The sequence below is a fragment of the Vicugna pacos genome, chromosome 10 (assembly GCF_048564905.1).
Source record: "Vicugna pacos chromosome 10, VicPac4, whole genome shotgun sequence".
Lineage (NCBI taxonomy): Eukaryota > Metazoa > Chordata > Mammalia > Artiodactyla > Camelidae > Vicugna > Vicugna pacos.
The window spans coordinates 66,724,324-66,734,092 of NC_132996.1; the positions used below are offsets into that span (position 1 = coordinate 66,724,324).

General features: G+C 52.3%; 3 protein-coding genes across 5 annotated transcripts; 1 reads left to right on the forward strand and 2 right to left on the reverse strand.

Annotated features, from left to right (window-relative positions):
• Positions 1 to 50: 50 nt before the first annotated feature.
• Positions 51 to 1,007, forward strand: UQCC3 (ubiquinol-cytochrome c reductase complex assembly factor 3). Its single transcript, XM_006214850.4, has 2 exons — positions 51 to 247; positions 342 to 1,007. Exons 1-2 carry the CDS (start codon positions 128 to 130, stop codon positions 489 to 491), a joined length of 270 nt encoding a protein of 89 aa, XP_006214912.1. The 5' UTR covers positions 51 to 127; the 3' UTR covers positions 492 to 1,007.
• Positions 1,008 to 2,575: 1,568 nt separating this feature from the next.
• UBXN1 (UBX domain protein 1) lies at positions 2,576 to 5,246 on the reverse strand. Of its 3 annotated transcripts, none has more exons than XM_072970133.1 (10): positions 5,139 to 5,244; positions 4,951 to 5,038; positions 4,771 to 4,824; positions 4,576 to 4,682; positions 4,420 to 4,489; positions 3,990 to 4,181; positions 3,844 to 3,895; positions 3,610 to 3,726; positions 2,897 to 3,089; positions 2,576 to 2,715 (listed from the first exon to the last, which is right to left on the reverse strand). In XM_072970133.1, exons 2-10 carry the CDS (start codon positions 5,007 to 5,009, stop codon positions 2,666 to 2,668), a joined length of 894 nt encoding a protein of 297 aa, XP_072826234.1. In that variant the 5' UTR covers positions 5,010 to 5,038; positions 5,139 to 5,244; the 3' UTR covers positions 2,576 to 2,665. The 3 variants fall into 3 exon arrangements, with proteins under 3 accessions (XP_072826234.1, XP_031546648.2, XP_072826233.1); XM_031690788.2 differs by having other exon boundaries at positions 4,588 to 4,682; positions 5,139 to 5,241; XM_072970132.1 differs by lacking the exon at positions 2,576 to 2,715 and having other exon boundaries at positions 2,844 to 3,089; positions 5,139 to 5,246.
• Positions 5,247 to 6,569: 1,323 nt separating this feature from the next.
• Positions 6,570 to 9,762, reverse strand: LRRN4CL (LRRN4 C-terminal like). The gene is made up of 2 exons (XM_031690789.2): positions 9,122 to 9,762; positions 6,570 to 8,592 (listed from the first exon to the last, which is right to left on the reverse strand). The coding sequence occupies exon 2, from the start codon at positions 8,585 to 8,587 to the stop codon at positions 7,886 to 7,888; it is 702 nt and encodes a 233-aa protein (XP_031546649.2). The 5' UTR covers positions 8,588 to 8,592; positions 9,122 to 9,762; the 3' UTR covers positions 6,570 to 7,885.
• Between the last annotated feature and the right edge of the window lie 7 nt (positions 9,763 to 9,769).

A 9,769-nucleotide genomic window follows, 5' to 3' on the forward strand; every position in this document is an offset into this window, starting at 1 on the left:
CCGGCCCCGTCTCTATGGTTTCCTGTATGGGACGCTCTAGCCCGCGCTGGGGGCAGTGAGATGTCGCGACCGCCTTGCTAGGCTGCGGGAGACACTGGAGGGCGCTTCGCTGGTCGCCCTGTCGGCCATGGGGACGCTGCGCAAAGTGCTGATAGCGGGCGCGGTGCTAGGCGCGGGCGCTGGCGTGGGCTCGGCGCTCTTTGTCCTTGTGACCCCGGGAGAGCAGCAGAAGCAGGCGATGCTGAAGGTGGGAGGAATTGGGAAGCGGAGGTGGGGTGCGGGGGTGGAGAACCGCGCGCGGGCTGGGGACCCGCACTGCGAACCTCCCTTCCGGCCCGCAGGAGATGCCAGTGCAGGACCCACAGCGCAGGGACGAGGCGGCCAGGACCAAACAGCTACTGCTGGCCACTCTGCAGGAGGCAGCGGCCACGCAAGAGAACGTGGCCTGGAGGAAGAACTGGATGAGCCCCGGCGGCGGGAGGTCAGCCTGAGCCTGGACCTGCCCCCGTGAGCGCTGGGGCCTCCGCCCCAGCGCAGGAGCCCTAGGCGGCCTTTCCCCTCCATGGGCTGGCGGGAAGTCCAGACCCAGATGCCATGCGCCGGCCTGTCCGGGACCTGGGGAGATGCCGCCGGGTGAGCACGTTCCCCCTAAACCCTGCACTGACTGCGCTTTAACGTCTACATCGCGGGCTGGGGCGTCGGATGTGGCTAACTGAAGGAACCAACAAATCATGTTCCTCCATCTGGAGAGTGAACCCTTCGGCTGGACGCCCATAAAAGCCTAGAGCGTTCTGGGGGTCGGTGCTGCGGGAGAGGATGACTGTGGCTTGCGCCTGCTCCGCCCCCCATGTGAGGCTGAAGCCCAATAGGCAGAGCGACCACGTTTTCAAAACACAAGTCAGGTCATGTGGTCTGTGTGTGTGTGTGCTTTCGGGGATAACAAAGTGACATTCTTGAAATCATAACTGTCCTGGAAACTCCTACGCAATAAATGCCCATAGAGGACACTTTGGGTTCCTGTCCTTCGAATGAGGTTGAGGTGGGGGCTTCTAGCAATTAACACGTGCCACAGTGCCTTCTATGGCCTAAATTTAACCTTTGGAGGCCACCGTGCTAGGAGTAGTAAAAGGGGTGGGGCCTTCAGTCAGATCTTGTTTCAACTCCTGCATGTTCTAAAACCTCTCTGGGCCCCAGGTCTGCTCCGTAAAGGGTAATTATCACGAAGGTTCCTGTAAAACGGTGAACTTAGGAATGTAAAGTGCAGTGCCTGGCACAGAACAGCCTCTCACTAAGTGCAGTGGCGTTTTCCTCCTGCAAGGTGTTCACTGTAGTAGTTTTCAATCTCTGAAGCCTGTCATAGGAGCTACTGGATATGCCGCTGATAAAGCTATCAGTGGGGTGGCACCCCCACAGCCAAGTCAACCAGTTCACTTCCCTTTTGTCTATTTTATGTCCTGTGGTCCCAAACAAGATTACAATGTGTCAGAGGCAGCTGCTTTGATAAAATACAGCCAGAACACTAAATAAAGCTTGGTAACACAGGTGTAAACCCAGATAGGAGCTCTGATGCAGTTTTCAGCTGCCAGACGGTAAGGTCATAAGCTGAACACATTTGTCATGTGTGATCTTTGCAGTTTATTTGTGGCCTCTTCCCTAACCTGGGTATAAGAGGAAAGGGTCAGCATCCGTTACAGGGAGCACTAGAATGAGGTGCTCAGCACTAGCAAGAGGGGCTACGATGATGGAGCTTGACAGTTCAGAGCCCGAGCCCAAGTCAGGCTCCCAAGGTGTGTGTCCAGGGTCTACCACTTGCTACCTGTGTCAGTTTGGGCAAGTCATGAGCTTTGGTGTCCCAATCTCTGAAATGGGACTACACCTACAGCTAGTGCCGTCACATCTCAGTTAATACATAGAAAGCACTTAAAACTGTGGTCCATATTAAGTACTCAATACTTTTTAGTGTAAAGACATGCAGTTGTGAAGGTCACCAATGCTCCTCTCAGTTTGTGAATGGCCACATTAAAAAATTACTCTTTGAGTAGCCAATACTTATTGAGGATTATTAGGTGCCAGGCACTGGGCTAAAGAACATTATATCAGCATTATATACCCACTGCCACCCAAACCCCAACAGGTACTATTATCCTGGTTTTACTAAAGAAGAAACTAGGCTTAGCAGGAAGGCTATAGCTCAAGCGGAAGAGCACATGCTTAGCATGCACAAGGTCCTGGGTTCAATCCCCGGTAACTCCTCCAAAAAATAAATACATAAATAAGAAAACCTAACCCCCCCCCCCAAAAAAAAACTAGGCTTAAAAGAAGTCAAGGCACATAGCTAGTAAGGATTTCAGACTGAGGCACCGCCCTACCCACAGGTGCTATCCAGGGTACTCCCCACACTCTAGCGCCTCTCCCCCTCAGCCTCCCAAGCAACTAATCAGACACAGATTAGGAACAAGTTGCCCCTGGAGATTTAAGATAAGGAACAGGGTCTATTCTAAACGCCTTCCCTTTAGCTGCTTCATCTGCCTCAGTTTTGTCCCTCCCGGCCTTCCAGGAAGGAGTCAGGCACATATAGAACTCAGAGGGTCTATTTATTAGGAAGGAGATGTCAGTGCTTTATCAAAGATGAGAGGTCAGAGAAAGATGGTGCGATAAAGGCTTCTCAGCCAGGACATTTCTTGGCCACAATGAGGACAGCAGAAGGCACAAGTCCTGAAGATGAAAGAAAACAGGTTTGAACCAAAAGATATTTGCCTTTTGCTCCTTCCCCCTCCCCACACCTCCCAATTCCTGGCCTCCCACCATCTCCACCAAGTCCCGTCTTTGCATCCCTTCCTTTCTCAGGCACATCCCCTATTCCCCAAGTCCTGGTTTCTGATCCCACGTGTCATACCCAGCTCCTGCAGAGGCCGCTCCATGTCAGCCTCTGAGAAGGCCCGCCGGGGGAAGCCACTGAGCAACTGCACAGGATCCTGGCCACCTCCTGGCTCCTCCCCACGGTGGAGCTCCACATAGAGCCTCACTGCTGCCAGCTGTTCCCGAGCCCGGAACGTCTGGGTCAGTGAAGTCCCATCTGGCAGCCTGACCTAGAGGGCAAGGGAGAGATCCAGTATTATGAGCGTCAAAACTGAGTGAGGTGCCTTAGTAAGGAAAAGAAGAGAAAAGTTGGCTTCTCCTTCCTCTCAGAGACTGAACCAGCATAATTATTATTTAAAGGATCTAATGAACAACCACTTGTGCTTGGCTTTACTGAACATTGAAGAGAGAGGCCCCTGGCTCCCTCACAATTTAAGGTAAACAGGGACAAAACCATACAAAATATCCGGATAGACATTCCATCATGCAAACAGCTGTATAATAAACCAAATGAAAACATTATGAACAACTAAAATGGCAACTGCTGAGAGAGCAGTATGGATTTAAATGAGACTGGGGCAAGTGAAATTGGATATCTTTCCTAAGAGCAGAAGAGGTAGGATTTCAAAAGTCATTTATGATGAAGGGAGAGGTTTGGCAAAGGGAACATAACTGAAAAAAGCTCTGGATGGGGTGCCTTATACGCCAACAAAGGGGTCCCAGGAACGAAACAGGAATCAGAATCAGTACCTGTATGCGACACTGGTCATACTCCCGCTTCGTGGGAGGCTCCTGGCTGGGAGAGGAGGGAACAGGACCTGGCTCTGTTGCTGGTGGGGACGGCTGAGGACCCACAGTACCACCATACTGGAAGACAAAAGTGAAACCATCAGACGCTAAGCCCATCCTTTCCCTCTGCAGCTACAGACGGGGATTTACGAGCCCACCTACTTCATCACCCCCAGTCTCTTCTCCATCACCTACCTTCTTGGCTCTCTCTGCTTTGTCCCTCTCAATCTTTTCTCGGACTCTTTGTCTGGAACGCAGACAGGAAGAAAGTAGGTCAGACATTGACAATGTAAATCCTGACTCCTTTCTCATCTCTCAGCCAACACTTCCAGCATGCAGACCTGGCTGCTAACTCTTCAGCCTTTTCCCTCCTCCGCTCCTCAGCAGCCCGGCGCATCTCATCTTCCTGTAGCCGCTGTCGGGCAACTGTCAACTCTTGCCCTTGTCTCCTGCGCTGTCGTTCCCGTTCCAATGCCTCCCGCTCCTCTCTTTCTTCACGCTCCCGCTGCTTTTGGGCCACCAACTCCAACATCCTGTTTTGCAGAAAGGAAAGAGTTCAAGAGAAATGGACATAAATTGGGAAGGTGAGTTTGTAACAAGGGACTCAAAAAACAAAATCAGGGAACATGGCCCCCAAACAAATCAAAGAAACAAAGTAACACCAAGAAAAAAGGCAGAGGGAATGCGGAAAGTTGCAGGTTCTTTGATCAGACTTGTGTACTGAGGAGAGGTGGAACGTGACCCTCAGATATGTGAGATTGTTTCTTATACCTCTTAGTCTGTTCCTGTCTCTCCTCTTCACTCAAAACGGGTTTGCCTTCTCCCGCAGTAGGCGCTGGTCCTACAAACAAGCAGTCAGTATTATTACCCGTTTAACCTCCTCCTCAGGCCCTCCTGAATAATCACACTGTGTCCCTCAGTCAGGACCTTCAGGGCTACCTGGCTCCAAGGGGGTGGGTTCCCGTCCCAAGATATGTCCAAGAGGGGTCGCTAGTGGCTCGTCCACATCGGGGTCGTCTTCGTGCTCCATCAACCTAGCAAGGAAAGTCAGGAGAGAGGTTAAAGTTGAGGCTGCCTCTACTAGCAGTCCCCAGTCCCCTGCCACTCGGTCTGAGAGCTCACCAGTCCATCGCAGCCTCGATACCCTGGTTCCCTGTGAGGGTCAAAGCCTTCTCCCTGGGGGCAGAAACACCGTGAATAGCGCCCACGAGCCATGGCGATGGTCAGGCTGGGGCGTAGAACCTGAGGCCAGGCTGGGGTAAAGGCCTGGACAGGTCCCCAGGGGTTAGGGGGCTCCCTTACGCGCGTCCCCTGGGGAAGCCCATCTCGATGAGGCTCTCCAGAGCCGTCAGCTCCGCCATGACGCCGCCACCGCCGCTTCCGCGGGGACCTGGGAGTGGCGAGGAGAGCGGAGGGGGTCAGCGCGGGGTGCCCCCGGCCCGCACGCAATCCCACCCCCGACGGCCCGGGCCCGGGGCTCCCTGACTCACCCGCTCCGGATCCGCCGCGGACACCGCGGAGAAGAAAGCCTAGGGGAAGCGGAAGTGGCCGAAACTGTTTGGGTCACGTGGAAGCGGACGTGGACGGGTGCCGCCGAGAGCCAGAAAACGCAGGCCTGGCCCCTCTGTCCCGACCCCACGCGGACCCGGGCAGCCGCGCGTGGGGTCGCAGGCCGGGAGGAGACCTCCCCCGACCCCAAGCCGGGGCGCCCGGCGGCGATGAAGAAGGAGGATGACGCCACCCTGAGACCCATGTCAGAATGAAGCCATCTGGCGGTATGGCCCCTTAGCGCAACCGGTTGGAAAGTTATTTAACGATGTTTATCAGGAGCCTTAGAACTGTGAGCACTCTGACCTGCTCAGCCTTTCCGGAGAATTGAGCCATCCTCCCCCTCACTGCCAAAGAAATCTTTGCAAAACACAATATCTGATTCTGTCATCACCTCTCTGATTAAAACTTCTCCATGACATCCCTGTCACCCAGGAGAATACTTAAATGCTGCTAGTCTGGCTTCCTCCTACACTTTTTTTGTTAATGTCCCATCTGTAAAGTGAGGATAACAATAGCACCAGCCTTAGATGCCTGGCAAGACGACTATATTGTGTAAATGTTAGTGCGGAGTTCATCTCCCACCACTTTAGGGTAATCTGTGCAGATTGCAAAATAGGCCCTCTCCCTCTTCAGGGCCTTTGTATGTACCTGTCTGTGATGTCCCACCTCTTCTGTGGGCTTGCATAACTCCCATTTTGGGGGCTGGACTCCAGGTTTGTTTTCTAAGGGAAGCCTGCCTTGACCACCCCATCTCCATCTCCCAGCTCCAGTGTTTACTCCATTAGCATTTATCCCCCTGCTGTGTAGTCTTGTTTATTACTTAGCTCTCCACCACTACCTAGGCTGTTAGGTCCCTTAAGTTAAAGCTCACTTTAAATGCTTATTAGGAGACAGAGTAATAAGTTACTGATGATAATATACGCATTTGAGACTGTTATGTGGTTAATGCATATTTAATCATCACAGCAATCCATATGATGTAGAAACTATTATTAGTCACAGGAAACAGAGAAAGATGAGATAATTTACTGAAAGTCACAGAGCTGGTAAGCAGCAGAGCTAGGATTCAAACCCATGCAGTGTGCATTCATCAGGCGGCTATGCTATGCTGCCTCTTCCTGGTAGAGTGAAGAGCATCAGTTTTGGAGTTAGGCAGTTTGGCTGAAATCCTTACTCAACTCCTTACTTGTAGCTTCAAACCATTCAGAACTTCAAACTTCTTATCTGCGAAAAGGTGAAACCATCTCTTGGAATCATTGTGATAGAGATTAAGTGAGAATGCATGTAAATCGTATGATGAGAGAGTGGGGCCTCATTATTTGTAAATGAATAAATGCTGAGGAAATACAGAAATCAAAAGGCACAAAGTATTCACGGCAATGTGATGAGTGTATTCTAGATAACAAACGTATTCTAAATTTATTCTAGAGATCCAATAAAAGAATGTTTAAATTGTATAGTACTGCCTCTTTCACCTACTTCCGGGTAAGTACCCTATGGAAATACACACGATGTGAGGATACACCAATAAACAAGGATGTCCAGAGCAAACATGGAAGGCAACTTAAATGTTCCAACAAAGAGCTATGGCTACTCTCAGTTAAGGAGCATCCTACTATGCAAAGTTATGCAGCCTTTCACATAACTAAGGAGGCTATGATTTACCAACATGGAACATTGTCCATAATACAGTGAATGAAAAAGGAAAATATTTGCATTGCATGGAGGAAGATTTACTCTGCTATAGGCAGTTATCTCTTGAGAAGGAGGGGAACTTTCATATTATTCTCTTCAGTTTTATTTGTATATTACTTTTATAATTTAAAAAAGTTATAAGACCAGTAAAAGTGAGGAATAAAGTCTGTTGCAATTTAGACTTTTCTACATCCAGTTAATTTAAAAATAAACTCAAAAGTATGTATACTACTCTGAAAAATATGTATGTGGACAGGGAATTGAAAGGGATCAAGAAAAATGAAAATATCTTCCTTTTCCTTTAATGTTGTTATAGTGGATGTACAATAAACACAAAAGGGGGCAGAGGGAACCCCTTATTGTATTATTATTGTTGTTGTTGTTATATTTTTACTAGCAAAAATGCAAGCTTGTCCCTGACAGCAGCTTTCACCATCCTTCTCCACGCTAGGTCAGTCATTTATTTCTACCCTCCTTTGACACAGGTGGATTCTAACTCAGGCGTGCATATCCTCACCATCTAAACAAAAGGCAGGAGACGTCTCCCATCCCTCAGCAGCTTATTCGCAAACCCCACTGAAGCCACCCCTAGCGGCAGAGCTCTTTTGAGGGTGTAGGATAGGGGTCGACTAGCTGTAGCCAACGGGCCAACTCTGGCTACGGTCTGATTTGTAAGGCCCAAGAGTTAAGAATCATTTTTACATTTTCAAATGGGTTACATGATTATATAAGTACCCACAGGATAGCTTCGATTTTATCCCGTGGGACAGCAAAGCCTAGATTATTTACTATACGGTCCCTTAAGGAAAAATGTGCTGACCTTCTCTATGCCTCCTAAATACTCAGCTCACGAACTGAGCGTAAAGTCTGGAATGAACCAGCTCTTGGCCCAGCATTGACTCAGCGAGGGCCCGGCGCCCGGCCGTCCGGGCTGCGTGGGCCTCAGCGGGCGGCCACCTCCCCCCGCAGCGGCCTTGGGCTCGGCTTGGCCTCAGAGCCCCCTGCGGTTCTGGCGGCCTCGGCGGGGGCAACCCCAGCGGTCGCGCAGGCAGAAGTGCCAGACCAGGGCGGAGCAGCTGAGCAGGGCCAGCGCCGAGCCCACGCCCACGGCCGCGTGCAGCACTGTGAGCGGCCGCGGCGGCACGCTCAGCCGGCCGCAGGGCCCGAAGGCTGGGCCGCCCGCGCTGTCGAGGCCCTGGCTCTGGGGCCCGGGCACGCTGCTTTCTCCGGCCGCGTTGGCGGCCACCACGCAGACGACGTACGCGCCCCCGGGCTTCAGGCCCTCCAGTTCCGCTTGGCGGACCGTCGAGTTGAGGTGGGGGCCCTTCTGCGGAGCCCCGCCGCCTTCCCAAAGCAGCAGCCAGTACTGGTGGACCGGGGAGAAGGGGGCGCACCAGTGCACCACGGCGCGGCCGACCTCGGCCTCCACGAGCACTTCGCCCAGGCGCGGCGGCTCGGGCGGCTGCGCTGCGCTGGAGAGGCCGGGGCACAGGCAGGCCGTCGGGCTAGCCCTCTGCAGCTCGTTGCAGGGCACCTGCAGGTGGCGGCAGCGGTCATAATCACAGGGGACAGCCGGCAAAGGTGTCTTAGATTTCTCGTCTTCTTCAGAGCCCCCGGCGGCCAAGGGCTGCGCCCTGGGAACCAAGGAGAAGGTGACAGCCAGGAGCCACAGAAGGCAGGGAGGGCGCGGCATGGAGTCTGGAAGGGAAGGAGATGGAGCGGTAAAGGCTGTTCAGCCCCCAGGCCTTGCAGGCCGCCTCCCTCAACAAAACCGCTAGGGACAGGGAAACACAAGGGAATGAGACAGACACCCATTTGGCTGCCAACTTGTGAACAGGAACAGCCTGTGTGCTTGGTTTCAAGCGAAAAAGAGTAAAATATGGTATGACCCGACAGAGAGAGGTGTGTGACCAGCAATGTGTGAAGCACTAGAAACAGTTAATGAATAAATAAAGGGCTGGGGAGGAGAAGAGGAGGAAATGATTTCTGCAGCCTAGGGAAGGAAGGTGGAATCGTTTTCAGTTGCCACACGGAATAGTGATCTAAGTAAAACAAGTACCAGTCCCAGGCACACGCAGAAACCCAGAAAGGAGATGGTAGTGAGAGAGGAGAGATGGAACACAGGGGCCCTGGAACCTTCCCTCCCTTCCCACCTGTTGAATAAGTCCTGGTCCCTGCCGGTCCCCCACCTCCCTGTCTCCTCCCTGGCCCACGAGCCGTTCCTTACCAGTGGGTAGCCCTTGATGTAGTGAGGAGCAGGCTGAGGGTCCTGAGGGGCCCCCAGGAGCATAGGCTGCGTCCGCAGTCAGGTTTTGTCAGCGTCTTCAATTTCAGTTCTGTTTTGCTGAAAGCTTTTATACCCCTTAACTGTGATGTCACCACCTGGCCCCCCCTTCCTCTGCCCCCCTACCCTGTGAATGCCAAGAAGAGGGCTGGTCCATTTACAGGGCCTGAGTCACGGGGCCTGGGGTGGGGGAAGCCACATGCAGTGGTTTCAGCTGGAGGCCAGGATGCTTGGGTTCTGAAAGAGTGGAATGTGGAAAGCAGCCAGGAGCTGAGAATCCAAAGGCTGAAGTCATGTGAGGGGATAAGGAGGGAAACATAAAGGACAGGGCTACCTGGCTGGTAACAGAGAGGAAAACAGCTGTGGACAGCACAGGGCCTGGTTTACAAAATGCTGTTTCGGTAAAAAAAATCATACCACATCCATGGCAGTCATTTCCTGTCTTCTGCCTCCCAATGGACAGAGAAAGGGAGGGGTGTGGAGAATGATGTATCCCAGCTCTCCAGACCCGCCCTATGCTAGCTATCCCCCTCCCCAGAGGGAGATGAGAGTCACATGGATGCAGTGGGCAGGTTTCTGCTCCTTGGATTT

What these genes read in the sequence shown, in the direction of transcription:
- UQCC3 (XM_006214850.4), top strand. Translation starts at nt 128, where the DNA reads ATGGGGACGCTGCGCAAAGTGCTGATAGCGGGCGCGGTGCTAGGCGCG. An exon ending in AGAAGCAGGCGATGCTGAAG is followed by an intron (nt 248 to 341) that starts GTGGGAGGAATT and finishes TCCGGCCCGCAG; the next exon opens with GAGATGCCAGTGCAGGACCC.
- UBXN1 (XM_072970132.1), bottom strand. Translation starts at nt 5,009, where the DNA reads ATGGCGGAGCTGACGGCTCTGGAGAGCCTCATCGAGATGGGCTTCCCC. An exon ending in GGAGCCAGGTAGCCCTGAAG is followed by an intron (nt 4,490 to 4,575) that starts GTCCTGACTGAG and finishes GCTTGTTTGTAG; the next exon opens with GACCAGCGCCTACTGCGGGA. An exon ending in ATGACCAGTGTCGCATACAG is followed by an intron (nt 3,090 to 3,609) that starts GTACTGATTCTG and finishes CTTGCCCTCTAG; the next exon opens with GTCAGGCTGCCAGATGGGAC.
- LRRN4CL (XM_031690789.2), bottom strand. Translation starts at nt 8,587, where the DNA reads ATGCCGCGCCCTCCCTGCCTTCTGTGGCTCCTGGCTGTCACCTTCTCC.